The sequence below is a fragment of the Populus nigra genome, chromosome 7 (assembly GCF_951802175.1).
Source record: "Populus nigra chromosome 7, ddPopNigr1.1, whole genome shotgun sequence".
In the NCBI taxonomy this organism is placed as follows: domain Eukaryota; kingdom Viridiplantae; phylum Streptophyta; class Magnoliopsida; order Malpighiales; family Salicaceae; genus Populus; species Populus nigra.
Genome location: NC_084858.1, coordinates 2,028,558 through 2,054,359, shown reverse-complemented (window position 1 = coordinate 2,054,359; position 25,802 = coordinate 2,028,558). Strand labels below are relative to the sequence as shown.

The 25,802-nt window shown below is 30.3% G+C and overlaps 2 protein-coding genes and 1 long non-coding RNA gene across 9 annotated transcripts in view; 1 reads left to right on the top strand and 2 right to left on the bottom strand.

Moving 5' to 3' along the window:
- Nucleotides 1-5,176: 5,176 nt before the first annotated feature.
- LOC133698957 (uncharacterized) overlaps nt 5,177-25,802 on the bottom strand; it is an 89,821-nt gene continuing 69,195 nt past the window's right edge. Inside the window, exon 3 of the long non-coding RNA XR_009843215.1 lies at nt 5,177-5,187. This is a non-coding gene — a long non-coding RNA (uncharacterized LOC133698957). The remainder of the gene's footprint in view (nt 5,188-25,802) is intronic.
- Nucleotides 8,715-13,932, bottom strand: LOC133699824 (GATA transcription factor 11-like). 4 transcript variants are annotated; one of them, XM_062123300.1, is made up of 5 exons: nt 13,723-13,932; nt 13,141-13,391; nt 10,396-11,043; nt 9,301-9,530; nt 8,715-8,902 (listed from the first exon to the last, which is right to left on the bottom strand). In XM_062123300.1, the coding sequence occupies exons 1-4, from the start codon at nt 13,730-13,732 to the stop codon at nt 9,495-9,497; spliced, it is 945 nt and encodes a 314-aa protein (XP_061979284.1). In that variant the 5' UTR covers nt 13,733-13,932; the 3' UTR covers nt 8,715-8,902; nt 9,301-9,494. The 4 variants fall into 4 exon arrangements, with proteins under 4 accessions (XP_061979284.1, XP_061979286.1, XP_061979285.1 ...); XM_062123302.1 differs by having other exon boundaries at nt 9,301-9,527; XM_062123301.1 differs by lacking the exons at nt 8,715-8,902; nt 9,301-9,530 and having other exon boundaries at nt 10,031-11,025.
- On the top strand, nt 22,767-25,719 carry LOC133698674 (UDP-xylose transporter 1-like). 4 transcript variants are annotated; one of them, XM_062121691.1, is made up of 9 exons: nt 22,767-22,949; nt 23,084-23,122; nt 23,704-23,841; nt 24,014-24,198; nt 24,322-24,389; nt 24,512-24,644; nt 24,867-25,028; nt 25,136-25,408; nt 25,511-25,719. In XM_062121691.1, the coding sequence occupies exons 3-9, from the start codon at nt 23,721-23,723 to the stop codon at nt 25,601-25,603; spliced, it is 1,035 nt and encodes a 344-aa protein (XP_061977675.1). In that variant the 5' UTR covers nt 22,767-22,949; nt 23,084-23,122; nt 23,704-23,720; the 3' UTR covers nt 25,604-25,719. The 4 variants fall into 4 exon arrangements, with proteins under 4 accessions (XP_061977675.1, XP_061977673.1, XP_061977674.1 ...); XM_062121689.1 differs by having other exon boundaries at nt 23,033-23,122; XM_062121690.1 differs by having other exon boundaries at nt 22,768-22,918; nt 23,033-23,122.

Genomic DNA, 25,802 nt, shown 5'->3' with positions numbered 1-25,802 from the left:
TATATTACAGTTCTTATAAATCCTTTTATTTTAGAGAATTCATTTTTGTTATACGTGAGATAAATATTAAAAAACTTATATAAATGAATTTTAAATTTTGTTTTTTAATATATACAAGATAAATATTAAAGATTACATATGTGAATTAAATTTTTACTTTTTGACCAACAATAATAAGGGTCTCCTGTAAAAAAAATAACTAAGGTTCAAAATTTCAGGAGCGGAGTTGAGATTATTTGATAGAAGGGGTCAAAACTAATATAATAAGGTATAATTTTTTATATGTAAAGAAACTGATATATAAAAGCAAATCTAACATAAAAAATAAGATTATTGGTTTTTAAAAAAGAAAACTTACACTGAATTAAAATCCAAGTATACTCGAAACAAACCTATAAAATATATCCAATTAATTAGAAAAAATAACATTCACTATAACAAGAAATAAAAACATAGTAAAACTATATATAAAAAAAGAAAAAATAGCAGAATTATATATATATAAACCTCATCAAATTCTTAACAAAAATAAAAAAAACAAAAAATTTTAAATTTGAATCACAAATTACCTTGTTTGGCAGCTTTGTTTTAACCTTTCCGCATTGCTTTGTATTATTATATTTTTTTGTTAGGATTCTAGAGAAGGAAGACAGAGAAACAGTAAAGAAAGATAATTAAATTAAAAAAAATTATTTGTTTTCCTTTCTACTTACAAGGAGAGATAATTTTAAATTTAAAGATAAATAGTAAAATAATAATTTATTATTAAAAAACTCATTACTTATTATATTTAAATACTAAAAAAAATTTAAAATATTTTGTAGGGGTGTTTTGCAGGGCCGGGCCCCGCTTGCTACCCCTTGGTTCCGTCTCAGTTCAATTTGATAATTTTCTAGATTATTTATTTAATTATATGTGGTGTGAATAGGAATTAAAACCATATTTTTGTAGAACAAAGTGTTTCGAAACTATGCTACATTGAGAACTAGAACCGTCCCACATTGCCGTCCCGTAGCCAGGCCAGCCAAGCCCCATTTTTAGAAGGATCTCCAGCTCCTACAGTTATTTTTCTGCCGGCATTGTTTTATTGAAAGGAAAGAGAGAGCCTCCATGGCCGACTATCATCAATGTCTAATAAACATCTCGTTTCTTTCGTGTTTTTTTTTTTTTGTTTTTCTTCCTATTAAATGTAATTAGATGTATAATTTAAATGTCTAGTAAGCATCTAGCATTCCTTTCCATTCTAAGTACAGCACAGTGTTTCTAAAAAGACTGCAATCGAGTATTAAAAAGCTGGGGAGATTTGATGCCATTCTTCTAGCTTTTAATGCCGAAATTGCATGGTAGGATCTGCTGGTGTAAATTCCTGCTCCAACAAGCATGGTCCATGCTAAGATGAGATATATAGCCAGACGGGCCGCCCTAATAAACCCAGTTTTTTTTTTTTTTTGGTAATTTAATCCTAGCTACCTAGGCATGGACATATAGAGGTAGAGAATTGTTAAAGTCTGAGCAAACAAGTAGAGATTGATTCGACTTGAAAGGACATCAAATCATAAAGCAAACCACTGCTGGAAATGGTAAAAACTGTAACATGTGATCCCGCGGTGTTTTATCTGTTTTTGAGCTTGTAGGATATCCAATAGTGTTTTATCTGCTTTTTAGTGGACCGTGAATAATAATCGTGGTACATGCAAGCTGGCCCGAACACTCTACACAAATAAAAAAAAAAACCCGTACCCAACTTCCATCAACAAGAATTGATCCGAAATGATTTTCTCCGACCCATAAAATAGTCATGAAAACACTTAATTTTGATAATTAATAGTATTTTATACACACACACAAAAAGTCGATGTACAGATAAGGTACCTGGCAGGGAATGTTGTGTCTTTTATATTTATATACTTAGATTATATCATGTCAAGATTTATAACATCTTCCCAAGTGGAATTAAAGGGTGGTTTGTGGACGTGAGAGAGTTTTTTTTATATTATTTTTTGTTTGAAAATATATTAAAATAATATATAATTTTTAAAAAATTATTTTTAATATTAACACGTTAAAATGATCTGAAAATATAAAAAAATATATTAGTTTGGGTTCTAGACTAATTAGAGGTGTTTTAAGATTAGAAATAAAGTGTTTTTTTTCTTTGAAGCTAGGCACGTGAGGTGTTTTTTTTAATGGTCCTTCAATTATTTTTTTTTTATTTTAGATTTTTTTAAAATAAAATTATTAAAATAATATTTAGAAAGTCATCCAAGTATATCATAGTTCTCAAATAAGATTAGACCTCCTTATGATAATATTAACAATTATTTTATGAAATCATATATAAACCTATTATGCATAGTTTTTTTAAAATAATTTAATCATGAATATTTGATCATGATAAAATATCTATTCTATTACATTGTATTATTAATTCCTTTCATATATTTTTATTAAATTAATTATTTTTTAAATAAATATCTCTCAACATCGCTGCTCATGTTAAATAATTATCTCAACCCAATAGTTGAAGCTGTTAAGTAAAATTTTAAGATATGATTTATATTATTCTCTAACATATCCCCTCAAGTAAAAACTATTTGGGCTTGAAACTTGCATATGTCTATATTACCTTGTGCTTAATTTTTATCAAATAAATGAGGATGGTGAGATTCGAACTCGTAACCGCTTGATTATTAAGGCTCTGATACCATATCAAACAACTATCTCAACTTAAAAATTTTAACTGTTAGATAAAATTTCTCGATATAATTTATATTATTCTCTAACAACGTCTAGTATATTAAATTCAATAATTACTACTATATTACTTATTATTATTATTATTATTGAGCTATTCATTTTAGGTAGGCAAGTTGGTTTGCTGTGATTTTCTTAGCCTATCCCTTTCACAACCTCCACATAAAAATGTCAGGCCAAGTTTGCGGCGAGGCTTAGAGATGGACAAGTTTGAGAAACATCACACCGCACCCTTTCTTTCTTCTTCTTCTGGCATCCCAATTAAAGAACACAGTCAGGACCTTTTTATGGAATATAGTCAAACCCCTTTTTAATTTCCGATCCTACTCTCAAAAACTAAAAATAAAGAGTACATTATTATTTATTCTTTGAGGTTCTAGCAAAATAATTATTTAGTCTCTCTGGTCCAATATTGCCTCCTGTATTTTATTTTCATTTATAACTTAGTCCCTCCACCATTTTAATTATTTTCTTCCTAAAATAATACACTTGACGATATATTAATTGAAAAAAACTACTAGGGATAGTTTGATAATCTCCTAAAATAATACACTTTGACATCTACATTTTATTTTCATTTGTAAGAGATGGAAAATCCATCACCCTTATATCATTATCACTAAAAAAATTTAGGAGGATTAATTAAAATTAAAAAGAAGAAGTGAGATTGAGAGGAGTGAAAAAGAAGAAGTGGCTAAGAAAAGTGAGGAAAAAAAATTAGTGAAATGAGAAAAAAAGAAGAGGGGTCACATGATAAGAAATGAAATGAGAGTTTTGATGGAAAAAAAAAATACAAAAAGAGTTTTATGAGAGGAAAAAAATAAAATCAAAAGTAGTCCATGTATGTACTTTTATACAAACAAACATGTTTTAAAAATAACAATCTTAATCCTTTTATTTTTAGTGTTGCTATTTATTTGTTGGAAGAATTTGAGGAAGTGTTTCCCGAATATATTCTTAGTGGTTTATCACCAATAAAAAGGATAAAACATCAAATTGATCTCATACTTGTAGTTGTGATTTCTAACTATCCAACCTATAATCACAAGAAGATAAAGGAGATGTAAAGGTAAGTTGAGGAGTTGATGGATAAAGGGTTTATAGGAGAAAGCATGGGTCCATTTGTGGTTCCTGTGTTACTTGTGCCAAAAAATGGTTGATATTAGAGGATGTGTGTTAATTGTCAAGCTATCAACAATGTTATGGTAAAGTAAGTATTAACATCTAATTTCTAGGATATATGACATGTTAGATGAATTACATGGTTCTTGTGATTTTACAAAGATTAATTTAAAAAGTGAGTATCATTAGATTAGAATGAAATAAGGTGATGAATAAAAAACTGCTTTTAAGATTGAGTATGATTTTTATGAATGGTTTTATGTTGTTTGGTCTTACTAATGCACCTAGCTAGCATATTTATAAGATTGATGAATCATGTTTTATATGCATTTATATACATGTTTATTGTCATTTATTTTGATAATATCTTGGTTTATAATAAAACTTTAGATAAGCATATTGAACATTTGCGTTATGTGCTTAATATTTTTGAGAAAGGAAACGTTATATGCCAATTTTAAGAAGTGCACTTTTTACATGGAAAAAAGTTCTTTTTTTCTTTGATATATTTTTTGTGCAAAGTGTATAGATAATAAGAAAAAGATAAAGGTTATCCAAAAATAACCCACACTTAAGTCAATTATTGTAAGAAGCTTTTATAGTGTGGTTAGTTTTTATAGAAGATTTATTAAGGATTTTACTATACTAATGCCACCATTCAATGAAGTTGCTAAGAAATGGTATAAAGATGGATGAGGAAAGGGTGAAGGTTATCCAAGAATAACTCACACCAAAATCAACTATTGAGATAAGAAGTTTTCATGGTTTGACTAGTTTTTATAGGGGATTTGTTAAGGATTTTACCATACTAATGACACCACTCATTAAAGTTGTTAAGAAATCTTTATCTAAATAGAGTACTGAAAAATAACATGCATAGAACTTAATTAAAAAATGGTTATGTTCATTACTTTTATTAGCATTACTTGACTTTTCTAAAACTTTCAAGATTAAGTATGATGCCTAAAAAATATATATTGGAGCTGTTTTGATGTAAGAGAAGTAATTGATTTTCTATTTTAGTAAAAAGCTTAATTGAGCAACATTGAATTATCTAACTTATAACAAAAAGCTTTATGTATTGGTGTGGACTTTGGAGACTTGACAACATCAATTGTGACTGAAAGAGTTTGTTATCCATTCAAATTATGATTCATTAAAGCACTTGAAGTGATAAGGTAAGTTGAATAAGAGGCATGCCAAGTGGGTAGAGTTCATTGAAACCTTCATACATGTCATTAAATACAAGTAAGGTAAGGCTAATATAGTGGCTTATGTATTATCTAGGAAGCACGTTCTTTTTTTTTTTTACTTTAAATTTGAAATTATTAAGTTTTGAGTATGTTAAAGACTTTTATGCCAATAATAGTGTTTTTCCTAATGAGTATGAAGCTTCTAAGAAGTCTACATATGGTAAATTCTATAGATTTAATGGTTATTTGTTTAGGAAGAATAGAATTTATGTGTCTGATAGTTCTATATGTGAATTACTTGTGCGTGAAGCTTAAAAGATGGTTTAATATGACAACTTAATGTTAGAAAGACTTTAGAAGTTTTGCATGAACATTTATTTTGATATAAAATAAAACATGATATACAAAGAGCATGTGAAAAATATATCACGTATATACAAGCTAAATTTAAGGTCTTGCCATATGGATTATATACTTCTTTATTTGTACCTAAGAAACATTTAGTAGATATTTCCATGAATTTTATTTTAGGTTTACCTACGTGATAAAGGAGTAAAGACTCCATATTTATGGTTATAGATAGGTTTTCTAAAATGACACATACCATGCCATATCATAAAACTAATGATGCAACTAATATTGATGATTTGTTTTTTAGGGAGATAGTATGGCTTCATGATATTCCTATAAGTATAGTTTCAGATCGAGATGTTAAGTTCTTTAGTTATTTTTGGAAGGTTTTATGGGAAAAGTTAGGAACTAAGTTGTTGTTTCTTACTACTTGTTATCCACAAACAAATGGTCATATGAAAGTCATAAATAAGACTTTAACTAATTTGTTTTGCACTGTCATTCAAAAGAATTTAAGAAATTAGGAGTAATCTTTGTTGTTTATAGATTTTGCATATAATAAAAATGTACATTTTACTACTAATCATTCACAATTTAAAATTTTTAATGGTTTTAATGCACTAGCTCTTTAGAATTTGTTACCATTGCCTATTATAAAAGAGTTAGTCTTGATGGAAAAAAAAAGATAGAATGGTGAATAAACTTCATAAGAGTTTTCGACAACACATAGAAGTATGATATGGTGTTGATATCATACTTCTATGCACTTAGATGTGTTGATATTGGTGCAACAAGACATTTATGTGCCTAGATGATGATGTTTTCCACTTACAAAGAAGTGGATGGTTAACACTTGTACATGAGAAATTCATTAACCTCCAAGGTATTGAGCATTAGGAAGGTTATACTAAAGATGACTTGTGAAAAACTTCTTACCCTTAACAATGTGTTTTATGTTTTTGACATTATAAAGAACTTAGTTTTTAGCTCATTGTCAAGAAAAAAAATAGTTTTAAGATAGTTTTCGAGAGTGACAAGTTTATATTCTTTAAAAATAGAATATTTTTAGGAAATGAGTATCTTACTAGTGATCTTTTCAACATGAATGTAATAACTATTGTAATCAAGGATGAGGTGGATAATAATAAAATATCTCTTTTTCTTGCTTAAGTCGTGTGATACATAACATGACAAGTTAACATATGTTAATTATAGTTTTATACATAGATTAATTAATTTTGAATTATTACCAAGTATGGTTTTTAAGAAGGTTATAAGTGTGAGGTTTGTGTATAATTAAAATTCACAAAAACTTCTTTTTAAACAATTGAGGGAAGTAGTGAATGTGTAGATTTAATTCACTCGAACATTGATGATTTAAAGTTTGCGCAAACAAGAGGTGAAAAAGTATTAAGTTATTTTTATAAATAATTGCATAAGGTAATATTACAGTTACTTGCTTAAAATTAAAGATGAGGCTCATGAAATGTTTAAATATTATAAGAATGAAGTAGAAAAACAACTAAATATGTGATAGATGTTGAGAGTATGAAACAATTTTTAGTGAATTTTATTTCTAAAATGACATTATCTACCAAACTACCATGTCTTATTCACCGCAACGAAATAACATTATGAAATATAAAAACCTAACACTAAAAGAAATGGTGAATGCCATGTTGATAAATTTGGGAAAACCTTAGAAATTATGGAGAGATGTAATTTTGACTGTTAATTATATACTTAACAAAGTATTCAAAAGAGTAAAAAAAAAATAAATACCATATGAATTATAAAAGGTAGACGACTTTTCTATAAATATCACAAAGTGTGGGGTTTTTTGTAAAAATAGTAGTATTAAAATCCAAAAAGATCAAGATAGGACCTAAAACTATATTTTGATTTTATAATAGTAATGCATAACAAACATTCATCATAATACTATAATGGAATAAGAAAATGCTATATTTTTTGAATATATGTTACTGAAGAAGCATAAAAAATTTGTTTAATTAAAAGAATAATTGATGTTAATAATCATAACCAATTGTAAAATGATGAAGGTGAGCCGAGAAGGAGTAAAAATACAAAAAATAACCAAAATATGTAAAATAGTGGATCTTCCACCTTGAAGTAAATCATTAGGCTTAAAATGAATATTTAAATGGAAGATGAAAGGTAATGAAATTATTGACAAATATAAAGCAAGATTTGTTGTTAAAGGATCACAACAATCCTTCTACAATCCTTCTAGACTCTAGCTGATAGAATCAGAAATGGCTACATGTGAAATGACAAAGACAATAAAAGAATTGAAAGTAACTAACCAAACATTATGTATAATAAAGGAATAAAAATTCTGCGTGCGGATTTACTAAAATGGTGCATACCAGCATTGTAGCTAATGAATAATTGATAAATTAAGATTGTTGAAACTTTGTCATTATTGTATCATCCCCTTGGAATCAAGCTCTGTCAAATTCAACTTGTAACATGATATTTAACTATTGAGTAAGTGTCCATTTGGAGGAAATGAAATAAAAATAAGCAACATTTCAAACAGATACGCATGTATTGTTGGATATAAATTAAAAAAATATCTAAAAATTTATAACAGACATCAATAACATCACATTGAGTTCTTCACACAACTACACATTAATAATATAACACTGAACTGAAATCATGACTTAAAAGTTAAAACTAAAAAACTAAAAAGAAGAAAATCATGAAAAAAATAAATCTAAAGCAATTATAGAGAGAGATAAGTTTGGTTTACTGTTAGGTGTTAGGTAGATTAGGGTTGTTCCTAGGTTTTAGTGAGAGTTGTTAGTATGGGTTTAGACAAAGATCGAGAGATTGGATTTCAGCAAGGGCTATTGGTGGGGGACAAATTAGTGTTTTTATTGCTAGAGATCAAAAGAGAATGAGAAAGTTGTGATTAAACGATTGAGAGAGGTTTTAATTGTGTATGATTATGCTAGATTTCAGATGAAGATTGAGAGAGAATCAAAGAACAAGAGAGTATTGAGAGAGGATAAGGTTTTCTTTTAAACCTATTAGCTTTTTATAGTTGAGTTAAATGTTGGTTAAACCGGTTTGGTTCTGTTTGGTCAATCGGTTTTGAACTTTTGAAAACCAAAATATATTTTTAGATTTTCTAATCCTTTCATTTGGTTTTTTATTCTTGTTTTGATTTTTTTAATTAATTTTTTATGGTTTTCTGAAATTAATCGGTTATTTATATTTTTGCTTAGGGCTAGTTATAAAGTTTTTGTTAGCGGTTATAATGTATTATCCAGAACAAGAATTAAGCAGCAGCAAGTAACATCAAGCTTCCACGAACATGCAGAAAAATAACAAGGTACAAAAACTAAAAGAGCTTGATTGAAACTTCAAATTCTTGATGCCCCCAGAAGACGGAGACTGGTCCGGTTGGATAAGTTCAGCAGAATCATTGTCGACAGCAACGATGCCAAAATCTGAAGATAAAGCAGCCTCATCATGAACGAGGCATGGAAAAAGAATATAGCCAGTAGCGGTCTTGTCTAATTAGTGCACATCAGACTGTATTGGATAATTATTATGTTTTGCATTTTAACAATTATTATAGCACATAATAAGACAACATGCTATGACACCCTTCATTATATTCTTATTTATATAAATATAAAGATAATAATATAATTATTTCTTAATTGAGTTCAAGTTTATAAATAACTAATTTATTATTTAACATCAATTGATAAATAAAATTAATTAGTTTTATCAAAGCTGAAAGAATACTTAAATATCCTGTGTCAATTCAAGCCTGCGGCTAAAAGCGCCGCCCACCTGACAGTCTCTTTCTTTCTTTATTTGTTTTTGAACAAAGCCTTACCTGACACTCTTGGAGCCCAAACGAATTCACCAAGGCATGTAGTTGATCATTATGATGGCAGCCATGCGAGCGCAGAGAGTGGATCTTGTTTTCTTGAAGGAGAAAGAAGTTCAACTGGACGCACAATGTTCTTTAGAAGTGGACTCAAATCTTTTGCCCAGGAGCTTATCTCTGACGAGAAAGCAAAGGAAGGCTCAAACTTCATGCTCCCTGAGCAAATTAGAGGCCTGCTGCATAAGAATTGGCAGGTGGTTATTTCTCTGATTTATAAAGAAGCTGTGCAGATATATCAGCAAACAAAGGTGTCACAATATGATTCATGCAACCAAGTATTTCTCGAGCCTCCCCAGTTGTCTGAAAGGAAGGCCTGCAGGAGGATTTTTACTTTTAAGCAAGTAATAGCTGGTGAGTTTTGTTTCTTCGGCTTTATGCCCCGTCTGTAACCCAGAAAACCAAAGAAAGAAAATACTTTCTAGGTATCAGTATCCCCCCCCCCCCCCCCCCCCCCTTCAGAACAATACTTTCTGTACCGACATCACCACCCTTTTACGAGAAATATTCAAGGGCAAAACCAAACTACGTTTGGACGTATTTATGAGCTAGCGGTCATAATTGCTTTGAAACCGCCATCCATTTTCCCTAATAACAGCTCAACATGTGGCTTCAAATTTTTGCTAAAGGTCAAGAAAAACCATCCAATATCAGAACAAACACTGCCTATGCATGCGTGTCTTTTAAGCTTGATAATTCCATTCGAAAGCCACCTCTCTGTCCAAATATGGAGATGCATGTGTTAAGCATTGCTGATGAGTGATTGGCATTTGGGCAGAACACATAATCATTGGTAGTTCTCTGCCTCATTCGGATGTTCTCTACCTCTGCTGCTACTAAACATCAGATCATCTAGGGTTCCTAGATCTTATTCCATCAATGTACAAAACGAAGAAATTAACTAGCATGAAATAAGCAGAAAATTGAGAACAAGACAGCTCCCCACTACAAGGCTCCCTAGTAATAACCAGGCAAATATTGCCAACAGAGCTAATGTTCTGGTGCCATAGGCACTAACACATCCATTGCTGCCATAGGGGTCACCTGCTCCGTCTGCTTTCTCATCTCTAACACCTTCCTGTGAGAGTTGGAGTGCAAAAAAGGAACAAAGGTAGGGCTGGCAGCTGGTCGATACTCTGGAAGGAGGCGGCCTGATCTGTACCGAACCCCACAAGCATTGCAAAGGGTTTTTGGCCCCAATGGTCCTTCTCTCCATTGTGGTGTCTTTGTCACCTGACAATGTGTGCATCTCCTGGTTTCAACTGGCTGCTTCATCTTTGGCGCCATCTCTACTGCAGAAGATAGCAGCATCAGATTCCTTTTCTTCTGTGTTTTCCTGGAAGAATCCAATATTTCCTCATCATTATAGTATTCTAATTCTGGATCTGAAGAAGCCGAACAATAAAACTTTTTAGAGGCACAGGCAGTGGGGATGAAAGGGAATGTATGTCGCCGGAGGCGTGGCAGCTTGCTTCGAGGGCGCTTTATTGGTGTGACAAATTTGGGGTAATATGTTGTCGCATTTTCAGTGGGACAAGAACTGCCACTACTTTCCAGGACAGAAACTGGGCTGGTGGCCTGGAACAGATGAGAATATTTGCTGTCTGAAGACCGACAAAGGATGGGTTTGCTTCTGCTTGAAGATGCTTCAGCAGAGCTTGCCCAATGTTTTAACTGTAAAGATCCATCAAGCTGGGAATTATATAAAAGGTCAGTTGATAAAAGATAGAGAAATCTCCGTTGCATTTATCTAGAGAATACTCAGATAAAAGACATTCTATCTTGTTTCATGGAAAAACAAACTAAAGAGATCTACATTGTTTCTTCCAATAAACAAAAACATATAAGCAAGCCACTATGGAACAAGTTATCCAAAAACCTAATGCTGCGATGTTGATATTACTTAACTATACTGAAGGAGTTCAAGTTATGAGATTAATTCCAGCAGGAGTGACCAAACAATAGTTGAATACAAGGGCTTCAACAAGATTTAAATTACTATTTCTGCATGGTCCCAACATCTACAACAAATTTTAATCAAATGACCCAAGAGATTCAATTAAGAATAAAATAGTAGTGATGAGAGGGAGAACAAGTCCAACATCTATGAAATGATCAACATAAACAGATATGCACATTCTGCAGCAGCATCAACGGCAAGTGGGCATACTCTATACAGGCCTCTTGATCAGAAGCAACAAACAAGCAGTTATTGACAAACTGATATTTCTAATTTGTGCATTGCTTCATTGTTAAAAATGACAAGGAAGAGCTTTTAAGAATCCAGTCAAATATTGTTAATTTCTAGGCAACTGTGTGCAGACATACATGTCTCATGTTAATGCTAAGTCCTACTGCTCCTAAAGCTTCATCTGATCACTTTAGAGGCCATTTGCTACTGGTGATCAATGATGATTCTTAGTCCTCCGTGCTCACATTTCTCTCATGCATGTGAATGAAAATGCCATTTAGAATTGAGAGTCAATGCTATCTCTTCCTAGAATTAAAGTTTGTTGTTTGCCTCTTGGTTCTTGCTAAAAAAATTTAATGATGAGACTTTAACAAAGAGCTTTCAGGGAAAACGAAGCATATACTTCACTAGCTAATATTCCTTCACACAAAGCATCTATTTAATTTTACACAATAAATGAAAACTTGATAAATGCAACACAAGCTCACAAATTTTGCACTTTCTCCCGAACTACTAGTTCATTCTTTTAATGAGCAGCAGTGAAACTCCCTTCTCAACAAAGGATACAAAGGAAAGCAAGGCATGAAAGACCAAAATGAAAACCTAAACATCCTAGCAGATGGAGCAGAAAACTAATGGCAAATTAAGTAAGAGCATAGTGCAAGGAGATAGGTGATCAAATTCGCTTTTCAAAATAATAATTCTAATACCATAATACCAACAAACTTTTTCCAGACACCTAGTTTGAGCCCTTGGCACTTTATTATCCCACCTGTTGCTAATATTGTGACAAGAAATAACTTATCAGCTGAATAATATAGTTGCTACAGAACTTGATTTTCTTGTAGTTTTTCACTGGATGCTCATCTAGATTAACCAACATTCCATAGCACTTGAAGCATGAGTTCCTTTTCAATGTGATTATTCAAGTTGTTCCATCCAGCAATGTTTCTTTGGTTCACGAATTACATCAAAATTGTAAGTATGCCTCAGGATAATAAGAACACCTACCTTTGAAATATGCTAATGTAACTTGCAGCAGCTGCTGAGCAAATAAAACAAATGCTTTAGCAAAGTAGCAATGACACAATCTCTCGACTAACCATATGAATACATGAAAAGACATTAGCAATTTGCACTTATTTGTGCATTGGAATTCTAAAAAGAAAATGCTAGTCAACACATGCTAAGGAAACCAAGAGGAGAATCGACCAGATGATTTAGTTAACAGATAGAGAACCTACACAAAAGTTTACAGAAGCAATGTAGAGATTAAGGAACAAAACCATGTTCCTCAATTCAGAACACATAGCAGACGGGTGCACACCCACACTCACGAACGAAAACAATGGCACACAGAAGAGATAAGAAAATCCCCAGATGTCCAACTTCAAACAAGATATCAGTCATTAAAACAAGCCCTGCCCCCAATGTGTGTGTAATTGACATCAACAAAAGGAAGGATCATAGCAAGAGTACGGATTGAGTCTGTAAAAAATACAGTACGTTTTGCAGAGATAAGATAGTAAACAAGATAGAGCAGAAGCTACTTCATAATACAGATATGGGGTGTGAATGAAATAATAAATAAAACTCACCAAAACTGAACAAGAGTTATAGTTGGGTTCCAGGGAGGAGGCATCTTCACCACAGATAGCGGTTGAAAAAGTGGTTAAAAGATTAGAGGAAGGGGGCTCGAGATGTCGGAATTTAGACTCCCAGTCTTCTCCATCATCACCATTTGGTTCTACATCTTCCAATGGGAAATCAAAGCACCCCAAAGTATCCTCGAAAAAATTATCCGGAACCCCACTGAAATCCTTGTCGAAAAACCAAGATTTACTCATCCCTGAAAAATTATCATTATCATTATCATTATTATTATTACTCTATTCATTATTTATTTATTTAATCTATCCTATTCAAGGTCATTTTCAACTCGGATACTCTGTCGTTTTCTTCAAGGTTTTTTTTTTTTTTATCAATGCACAAACACACAATTAAGAGACGGAGAGAGAGAAAATGCAAACCCTAAAATGAATAATGAACAAAATAAAAGAGGTAAAAATTAAGAAACAATGAGAAGGGAAGAAAAGAAGAAAGTAATTTGAAATTTGAAACAAAGAAAATGAAGATGGATGGAGGAGGAGACAATGCAACTGAAATAGGAACAAACAAACCTTCCTTCATTGCTTCCCTGCTTGCTTGGAAGAAATCAAGCCATAAGCGTCAAGAACGACGCAGTATTTTGAGTTTAGTGAAAGAAACACTTTGTGTTGTGGAGACAAGAGAGGGGAAAGGGAAAATGGAGGTGACAGACAGAAATGATGGATTAATTAATTGGTTGGATAGAAAGAAAGAAAAGCAGAGAAATGATGTGTGGTGCGGTGCGGTTGCTTACAATACAGTTTGCCATTCTAGTATTTTTTATTGATATATATTAAACTAATTTATTTTTTATTTTTTAAAATTTATTTTTAATATCAACACATTAAAATAATTTAAAAATATTAAAAAAATATTAATTTAAAAAACCATAAATTTTTAAATTTTAATATAAAAAAATTGCACTGCAACTTCAACTAGGGTTTTGCTCGAAAAAATTGTATTTTTTTAAAATAAAAAAAAGAGAAATCATAAATAGTAAAAAAAACTAAATATATGATAAATAAATAAAATAAAGAAAGAAATTAAAAAAAACATCAATATAATATCTTTAAAAAATATTTACGCAGGGATGTATTAAATTAATTTGGATTAATGTTACCCTAATAATAATAAATGTATCAAATCAATAATTTGGATTATGTTACCCTAATAATAATAAATTCTCTACCATAATTATTTTTCTAATTACTAATTTTTTTAATTAATAATGAAAAGTAATAGAATAAAAATAAGTAAAATATATTTTCCTCATTTAAAAAACAATTAACATATAGCATCTTAAGAAATTCTCCCACGTTATTGGAAAAGGCAAACCTCAATTTTATTCATTATTGTTTGATAATAAATTTTTATTCTTATAAAAATATTTTAAAACCTCTCTAAAATTAAATTATTAAAAACAATTAAAAATATTTAAAACCTTTCTAAAATTACATTATTAAAAACAATTCAAAATATTTTTTTTTGTCGTCCTCTAAGTTATTTTGTGTTAAATTTATATCTCTAATAAGATAATAAATATAAAGCAAGTACATAAATTTAATTAGATTAAAATAAAGTAATTAATACTATAATAAAAAAGTAATTAATGGCAAATCTTTTGTTAGAGAGGCTGCCTATATCTACGGTACAAATAAAATTATATTATTCTTTATTAAATAAACATATGTTAATTAGGAATTAATAAAAGGACTTAAAAATAAAAAAAATAAACCTTTAGACTAAAATGAACTTTGCTTCCGAATATTAGATATATTATGTTTCTCTGTATTTTTCTTTTTAGTCCTCTATCATTGAATAGTTTTAATCCTTAACAAATTTTGATAAATTAATCATTATTTGAAACATATAAGGTTTTCTTATGCTATGTCCCACTCATTTTAGTATGTGTTATAAGTTTTTATTGTTAGCCCCCGGTTTTCTTATGGTATGTCTCGCTTCATCAATCATTCACGTGGATTTCATCTCTAATAATCATAATGTATAATTAATATGAATTTGATAAATATTGATTATAATAAGTGAATTTTTTGAATATTTATTTAATTCAATGAATAATGAATAATGTATTTTCAAACTTAATTCAAAACTCAACCCAAACCAAACCAAACCAAACTCGATATATATAAATTTGTATCTGTCACACATATGTATATACAACATTAATATTCTTTTCTTTTTAATGCAATGAAATATATACATCTCTTAATATTAATATAATACACATAAATATGTATAGCATTTATAATTTTGTTATTATATATATATATATATATATATATATATATATATATATATATTAGCAATGGTCCCCATCTACATATATTTTTGTCAATGATATTCTCTAATTAAAATAAAATAAAATAAAATTTAGGAGATATCATTAGTGTTGCTCATGCTAGTTAGGGCCTGATTTTTCCCTAGTCTTGGGTGGAAAAGTACCAAATTACTGCTTTCAATTGCAGAAAAATTTGGCAAAACTAGAGTCTGGGCAACTAAGGCAAGTCTGTACTTTGATTTTACATGTCTTCTTTCATGTGTGAATGGAGAGGTTAGGTATTTCCACACCTAAAGATTGTCCGTTGCATTGTTATAAATGACATTCATCCAATTTTCTTAGGAAAGGGATCGGTTGAGAAAAAGTATAGAGATAGGAGACCTCATTGATAAAATTGGAAGTTGAGGGGACTAATATAGAAATTATATATAGTAGAGTGACTCATATGAGGTTTGTCCCCGGACTCTATATATACATACATGGCAATAACATATGTTATCGAAGACACCCCCATACATGTTAGCAAATCGGCTCACATGATGGTATGCATTTAATGACCAATCAAAATAAAATGGAGGCATATGAGTTGAAGTTCATAAAGTACCTTGCCTTTTTTTCTTTTCATATTTTTCTTTCACTTGAATGCTTTAATGATCTAATGAGATGAAATTAAGTTTTAAATTACCAAAAAAATAGTAAATTAAAAGATAGAAGACTCAAATATAAAATACAGAAAAAAACACATAACTCACCCTAAATTCAAGCCAATTTTCTTTTCAATTCTAAAGTTCATTTTATTTATTTTTTAGTCAATTGATTTGAGAGAAAAGGGATTTCGCTGGATAACAGTAGAAGAGAGAGAAGTTGTTAGTTGTAACAATTCTTATAGCAAAAATAATCAAATTTGATGTTAAAGAGTTTTATTAGACAAGAAAAGTTCAATACTAGTTGTTTTTCCTTTTAAATATCACACAATCTACAGATTAAGTTCAATTTTGATTTTTAAGATTTAGTTGATTTTGTTTTTAGTCATTATAAGGTGTTTGAGGATTGGTGGATGGTTTTTATTGTTTTTTATGGTGTTTTTGGGTGAAAATTGATTGAAATAGAGATTTTTCAAGAAAAAAACCCTTATATAATTTTTTAGCCACCATAGTGGTAGATAGATTATAAGCAAAAATAGATGACTTGTCACCTTCTTAATTACAAAAATAGGAGTGACAACGCATAATCATAAAAAAAATTCTCAAGTGCGCTTGCACCTTTTAATTCAGATCAGAACCTGTGTATCTGACCTGTTTTTTTATTAATTTAAATTTTTATATTTTTACAATTAATTAGTTTAAAATATTATTAATATATTAGTTTACTAAATTCTTAAATTAATTAAGAACATATTTTAGATGTTATTTTATTAAATACCATTAAACTTTTACTTTGTTTTTAAATAGCAATATAATTGTTTTTTTTATAATATTAACAAGTCTTTTTTTAACATATCATTATTTTTTTAAAATACTATATGTTTTTTTTTTATAATAGTGTATATTTGTTTCTATACAATTAACCAAAAATTATTTTAGAAAAACAATGTTATTAAGTCCAATTGAGTTTAAAATCCGAGTCGTCGATTTGACAGGTTAAATTAGTTTAGTTTAAATTGATTGAATATATCATAGTCTATGTCATAGTCCCTGTATTTGAAAAACAAATATTTATTTTATATTCATTAAATTTTGAGTTCACAATTAAAACATTACTTTCAAATATAAAATAAATTTGTAACACATGTACAACTTGTTTTACAGTTAAATGTTTTTTGGTTGTTTTGGTATGACTAGCAGTGAAACATGAAACAATTACTCTAATTAACAGAACCTAAGCCATGTGGAAAAACCATTATAGTTATGCCTTTAATGACCGTTGATTATAATAGTGAATTGATAACTTTGTCCTTCACATAAAATCATACAATGTTGTCTTCCAGGTGTAAAATAATCTTTTCCCTAGATTCATTTGTTATTTTAGATTTACTTGGGGGTGTCTTGGTTTTTTTACAATTTTTTACATAGTTAAATTACTTAGTTACCCATAAAAGCAATGAAAATAACTTTGATCTAAGGGTCTTTTTCATTATTTCCTTTTAGTATGCACAATGTAACTACTCTGTTGACATTGGAATAAAAAGTTTTAAAGCTTGATTTTAGGGGCATATTGGTCATCACCTTTTTGGGAATTATTATGTGATTTTAGGGACAATTTTATCGTTTACTTAATAAACAAATAAGAAAAAAAAATGTTGGGGGCATTCTACAAAAAAAAAAAGATGATAGTGCATTCTACGAATGTACCAACAAGTGAGCCACCTTGTTATTTTTGGACGACGATTATGGAGGCTCAAGACAGATAAAAATCACCTATCTTGGTGCATTCTGATTCACAATAGCGAGGGTTACCTTTCTAGGTGACGCATGTGGCTTAATTCCCCGCGGTTTGACAATTATTGACTGTAATTTTTTTCCTTTTCTTTTTCTCTTTTCCTTAGTTTTCGTGCTTACCCTTGCAACATTTCACAACAACTTTTCAATTTTTCTTCTAAGGATTTGTTTTTTTTTAATTGCTATTTTTTTATTTGAATTAGTTTAAAGAATTGAATTTGTTTTTCGATTTCATCCTCCATCATTTTTTTTCATTTCATATTTGATTATCATTCTTTTGATTGCTATTTATTTTATTTGAGATGGTTTTTAGAATGAATTTTCTTTTTTCTTTTTTACATTTTTATCCTCTTTCATTATTTTTACATATCATATTTTATCTTCATCCCTTTGACTATTTGTTTTAACCTTGACAAGGTTTTAAAATTAATTTTTTTTATTTCATCATTTAACATTAAATTGAACTTCCTAAATGACTTCAAATTTAGGATTTAACGGGTTACGAATTTGAAAGATTAATCTAAGTTTAAGAGATTCGCCTGAGTTCATTAATTTTTTTTCTTTTTTAAACTTATTTTTTCAATTTTATCATTTGGTATTTAATTTAATTAGATATTGAGCTTAGTAATTTGTTTTCTTTATATAGGATTTTCACTATTTTTAAAAAGATGTCGGGCCTTTTTATATTTCATTCTATGTTAGATTTAGCTTTTTTTAATATAAATTTTTTAAATTAAATTAAATTAATTTCTCAATATTTATTTTAAAAAAATTATTGTCTGGTATATCATCGTCTTGATTTATTTTAATATTTTTTGAAGTTAGAAAAAAATACTTAAACCGCAGCATGACGTAGGTAAAAAAACTAGTGATCAACTAATTACAGTGAATTACTTACTACTATTACTGCAACAAACTAATTGGACATTTACTTACGAGTTTTTCAATTAAATGTTATCAGAATATTTCGAATATGATTTATTATTATTTTTTCAAAGATGACAAAATATGTTATGCTAGTGTAATGTAGCAATAACAAGATTAACTAATGTAAAAACAAAAATTATGGTAAGATTTTACTTGAGAGAGCACCGATGATTAGATTAGACAAGAAAGGGAAGAAGAGGAGAGGGTAAGTTGGCAGTGGCATCGTCATGTCCTTTGCTTTTGGCATGAAGGCCCACTAACACCATTGATAGTAATAGTAAATTTTCCGATGATGTTAGACATTATTATGTATTTGTTTGGAAATCCTTTTTTTCCATCATTTCCCCTAAAAATGAAATAATTCCAAATGAAGATTATCTATTTTTCACTTTAATAAAACACAACACTCCTAACAATTTCATTGCCATTACCAAATTTTAGTCCTCAATTTAATGGAATTGTTGTCCCACACATAAGAAAAAAAAAATATTTAAGAAAACTACAAGCAAGTTGAAAAGAACCTGACTCATTAATTACCTTAACTAAAAAATCGTAGTTATTGGATGAAAACCCCCAACACATTGATTATAATAAATTAAGAATTGAAGGTATAAGGATAAAATCTTGACTCATTGGTTATAACGAACCAAAAACCATATTTATAAGAATGAACGTTATAAAGACAGTTGATCTTCAATACGTTCTTGAAAAAAAAGTTTCATGAGGAACCAAAAGTAAAAGTAAACTCTTATTCATAAGTTTTTATTTCTGAATAATCAATTTATCTTTTTTATATAAAAAAAAACTTAAATACAAGCTAAATAAACCTTTTTATACTAGGTAGAACCTTTTAAATAAGGTTGAAAAAATAACAAAAGATTTATAAATAAAATAGGGGAAATAAAATCCTAAATCAACTAGGAAATTAATGCAATTTCTGTATAGTATCTTCTGGTCTTTATTGCAAGGGCTTTCTAATGTTGATCGCTATGCAATTTTAACCATATAGAAAGGCTTTTAGAATCATCTTGAAAAGTATCAACCCGATCAACTGGTCATATTAAAAATTATACTTGTTAACATAAAATTACACATTAGAAAAATATGCCCAATCCACGTGCAAGTAGGAAAATAAGTTGAATTTACAAGTCTTGTAAGAAATACAGCTCAAATATCTTAAATTATCCTATTAAATACCTATTTAACCATTTTAGCTCTTAACTTTGTAATAGGTCTAATCAGCACATGTAATGGATCATGTGGTGTTGTTTGATGATTCTCATCATCTGACATATTAGAAAACCTATCTATAACCACAAGAATTGAATCCTTACCCTTTTTAAACTAGGTAGACCTAAGATAAGTTCATGGAAATATCTACCCAATATTCTTTAGTTACAAGTAAAGAAGTGTATAACTCATGTGATAAGACCCTAGATTTAACTTCTCTAGACGTGATACATCTATCATATACCATTTGTATATCATGTTTTATTTTAGACCAATAAACATGCTCATGTAAAATCTTTCAAGTCTTTCTAACGCCAAAGTTTCTTATTAAACTACCCTACAAGCTTTATGCAAAAGCAATTCACGCATAAAACTATTATACACACGCATTTATTCTATCTAAACAAATAACCATCAAGTTTATAAAACTTACCATAAGATGATTTCTTATTTATATTATACATATTAGAAAAATCACTATCTTTGACATCCAAATATTTAATATGCTCAAAACCTAGTAATTTTGCTTTCAAAGTAGAAAACATAACATACCTCCTAGATAATGCATCGACCACTATATTATCATTACTTAGTTTGTACTTAATCATACATGAAAAGATTTCAAGGAATTTTACCCATTTGGCATGCCTCCTATTCAACTTACCTTATCTCTTTAAGTGCTTTAGTGACTAGTGATCCAAATAGATAATGAATTCTTTTGGTCATAAGTAAGGTTGCCAAATCTCCAAAGTCCTCACCGATAAATAAAACTTCTTATCATAAGTTGGGTGATTTAATATTTTTCTATTAAGATTTTTAATAATATAGATAATTGGTCACTTCTCTAGCATTAAAAAAGCTTTAATACCAATTATTGATGCATTACACTCAAATTTAAAAGCTTTAGAAAAATCAGGTAATGCTAATAAAAATGTTCAATATAGTCTTTTTTTTAATTAAATTAAATGCATTCTATTGTTCAATACCCCCATTTAAACCCAATATATTTCTTAACAACTTTTATAAGTGGTGTGGCTAGCATGCTAAAATCCTGAACAAATCTCATATAAAAATTAGTTACACTATAAAAACTTTTTACCTCAGTAATAACTTAGATATGGTCCATTATTGGATAGCCTTTACCTTTTTTTTCTCATATATCTCAATAACTTTTGGACTAATAACATATCCAAGAAATACAATCTTTTCCATTAAAAAGTACACTTATCTAAATTAGCATAATTTTTCATTTTTTAAAGCATTAAGCACATAACACAAATATTCGATATGCTCATCTATACTTTTATTATATACTAAAATATAATCAAAATAAATAATAATAAACCTGCTTATAATGCACGCAAAACAGATTCATTAATCTCATAAATATGCTAAGTGTATTAGCTCATTCATACAAACTATACTTAATCTTAAAATCAATTTTTCATTCATCTCATTCTAATTTTATGATATCCACTTTTCAAATTAATTTTACTAAAAATATATGAACCATGTAATTCATCTAACATGTCATTTAGTTTATGAATATAGTGTCTATACCTTTTTTTTAGAAGCATATCTCAAGTCAATGTTATTGTCCCTCTCTAAATATGTTGTCTTTGCATCTTGTAGATTGTTTTATGAAAATTATTCTTGAAAGTTTTAGGATATTCATGCTATAAAATAATATCATTAGGGTTTCATTTAATACTGTAGTGTGGTTGGTTGTAGATATTTTTAAATCGATTATAATTTTAAAAAATATTTAATTTTATTATTTAAATTATAAAAAACTGTATCATATTACAATCATAAACACACTCTAAAATGGAATTGACTGTTACAAATATCCTAATAACATATCCTAATCAAATCGTAAGATATTAAAAAACTAGATGAGAGATAGAGACTTTATAAAGATTGAAAAACTCTTTGTGGTCGGTGAGACCCAAAAATCGAAGGCTCCACCAATAAGTCGGTCACTTTGCTTCGGTAAATTATGAACCCACCAAGTGCCGAGCCAGAGTGAATATTTTGAAAAATTAACCTGAACATTTGTTATACTAATAATATGAACAGTGGGCTTTGGTGCAACACCAAAGTCAAATTAGTTGAATTAATTGTTAATGCGAGAAGGGCCTTTTTTAAATTGTCTGGTTGGCGATGGTGAGGTAGCCATGTATTGTTTTGGAGTGAGATTCAAGTTCTCTCACCGAACACTAATTGATTTTGAAGGCAAACTTTTTGCTTGCATTGGCAGATATCTCTCACTAGCATGTAAGATATGTTCATCTCACCTTCCTTCCTTGTGTCCTACGACTCGGCTAGCATCCTCATAATTGTCAAGAGTTAAAGGTATAGCTGGTAGTAGATTAGCTAGATCATTACCTTACGGGAGGACCTATCCTCACTGTAAATTCCACATTAGGTAATTTGTATGGGAAACTTCCACGTAAAATGGGATAAACAAGAGGGGAAATTAGCTGAAAATTGTGTCTTAATCATTTGAAACTGAAAATTTACCTTGTTGACTGTAATCTTGCCTCAACCTACTTCCTTCTGGAAGTAAGTGAAATCATGGGAGATCAAAATAAAACAAAAAACCGAACAATCCCACATAGTAAAAATAATCATTAAAGAGTTAGGCACAAAGCTTTGTTGCCTAAAAATTTAAGGGTGCGGGTGCTAAAGTTGCTTTGTCATACAACCTCCCCACCATATAACCAAACACACAGGCATACACATTTCAAGCCCATTTCATCTCCAAAAACTTGCTTTAAGTTTATCTCCCGGATTCCGGTGACTGCATTGAGTTGTAGGGGCCCTGCATTTATTGTAAGTACAGAGGCAGATAAAGAATTCCAAGGTTTGTATACTTTGTATAAATCGAATCTACAAATACACTTGTTTTAACTAGGTGATAGTGATGTTTTCTTTGTGAGTTTCCAGGGCTGCTTAGAGCTCCCATACACAACATTTCTGTTTTCTTTGAGTTTTCAGGGCTCCTCGCAACTCCCAGCAAATTTATCTTCGTTCAAGGTACTTCATGTGCATGTACCCTGTATATGTGTGTCTGTTTTTGTAGTCCATGATCAACACTCTCATTGTCCATGTAGCCTCAGAATTGTTCCTTCTGAAGGAAAGTTGCTTAGCTAGCCAACTAATCAATTAATACGCGTAGCTATGGCCAATCAATTATAAAAGCATATAAATTATATATTAAGGTTTTGTTCTTACTTATCTAATTAACCTTACGTTAAGTTGGGACAGAACCACCTTACGTTAAGACGTCATATGTGAATTCTACACTTCATTAACAATGGAGCACTACGTACTAAACTCAATCATGCGTAGACTCAATCATCATCATCACCAACCGCAGTTGTTTTATCATTTCACAGAGCTATAACTACTTTGATGAAGCTTACCTATCCTTAATCTTGAAATAGTTTTCTTGTTAACTAATATTTCTCTTGCAGTTTACACTAATTATCCAATTTAAGTAAAAAAATATGTGTTAATTTATCATAGAATTATATATTTATTGACTCTATGATACAGGCAAGCATATGCTATGCTAGTTAGAAGTATGTCATCTCTCAGATCTTATCTTTTCGCAGGTATAATTCTCCGTGAGATGGGAGAAATGCCGAGCTTCCAATTGGGTGTTATTGGGGCCCTGTTCCTTTCAGTTGCATCATCTGTCTCCATTGTCATTTGCAACAAAGCTTTGATGAGCAATCTCGGATTCCCATTTGGTAAAAACTTGTTACCTGCACAAATTAAGAGGGCATGCATTCTTGTGAAGATTTCTTTTCATTTTGCCATTGTCATTAAGAACCGGGAGTTGCGAATTGAAGCCTTTTATTGGATTTCTCACAATAAGAAAGCAGAAAAAAATTACCTTTCTTTTTTCCTTGGATGTTGCAGCTACAACTCTCACTAGCTGGCACCTCATGGTAACATTCTGCACACTTCATGCGGCACAGCGTCTCAATTTGTTTGAGTCCAAATCCATTGACATGAAGCCTGTGATGCTCTTTGGAATTCTAAATGGGGTTTCTATTGGACTTCTCAACTTGAGTCTTGGGTTCAATTCTATTGGATTCTACCAGGTAAACCTTAATTCTACTTTCACTTCCAAATCGGTTCGCCAAGTTGATACAGTTTTTTTTTATCTTTTACTCGCTCTTGGTCCTGGAGATGTTTTCTTCTTCTTCTTCTTCTTTATATTGCAGATGACCAAACTTGCAATCATACCATTCACTGTCCTATTGGAAACTCTGTTCCTGAAGAAGCAATTCAGGTTACTACAGTCCTGCATATTTTTATATAAATATCAGATCAGATATCAATATACAGCTTGTATTGCTTTAATGTTATATGATTTTTCTCCAAGCACTCTATCATATTCTCTACTTATCGCAGCCAGAAGATAAAGCTGTCGCTCTTTGTCTTGCTTGTTGGAGTTGGCATTGCCTCTGTGACTGATCTCCAGCTCAACTTCGTTGGAACAATTCTCTCTCTCCTAGCCATTATAACAACTTGCGTTGGGCAAATTGTATCCTTTCTATGCATGCGCCATTGATTGTTTACACTTCAATTCGGTGTTACATTATCATACTTCAGCTGGTAATGATCTCGGGGAATAATTTGACTTTGAAAATGAAAACAAACTTGTTTGACTTCATAAACTACATATATATTTCAAGAAAATCATTAGCCTGCTAATGCTGCGCCTAGGGGGACAAGTTCATTCTTAACTTGATTAATTCTTGATCAGCTGACAAGTACAATACAAAAGAGGCTAAATGTGTCTTCCACACAGCTGCTTTACCAGTCAGCCCCATTTCAAGCAGCAATTCTCTTTGTATCAGGCCCCTTGGTGGATCAATTCCTCACCAGAAAGAACGTCTTTGCATACAAATATTCTTCACTAGTCTTGGTATTTATCCTATTCCCATCTCTCTCTTGTTCGTGTTTTCGTGCTCTGACTATATATATACAAATGAAAGAGTGACAGAAAGCATTTATCCTTGAAAAACATTGCAGGCATTCATTATACTTTCATGCATTATATCTGTGTCTGTGAACTTCAGCACATTCATGGTTATCGGCAAGACCTCACCAGTTACTTATCAAGTGCTTGGACACCTCAAAACTTGCCTTGTTCTTGGCTTTGGGTACACTCTGTTACATGATCCTTTCACAATGAGAAACATCATTGGAATACTAGTTGCCATTTTTGGCATGGGCCTATATTCATATTTCTGCGTCCAAGAGAATAAAAAGAAACAATCAGTGGACCTTTCGCTAGCTTCCCAGGTACTATATATATATATATACACACTACTGATCTTTTGACATGAATATCTCTGCTCATTATTTAGGAATTGAAAACAAATTGCTACTCCTTGTTTGTTTCAGATGAAAGATAAGGATAGCACTCCAATTTTGGGCATGCAAGATAAAGAAATCAGCCATGACGCCAAGAAATCAACAAAGGACTCTCTTGTTTAATTTGTCATAAAAAAGTTAATGCATGTATCGGGTGTTTGCTCTACCACAAACAATTAATTTGTTGAGTTGAGTATAAATGTTTTTTATTCTTTTAATAGACAGTACCCATTCACTTTTTTACCATTTTATTAATTTTAGCTCTAAATAAATCATAACACAGCTCAATTTTTCCCATTCTTCTGCTGTAAATCTAATAATG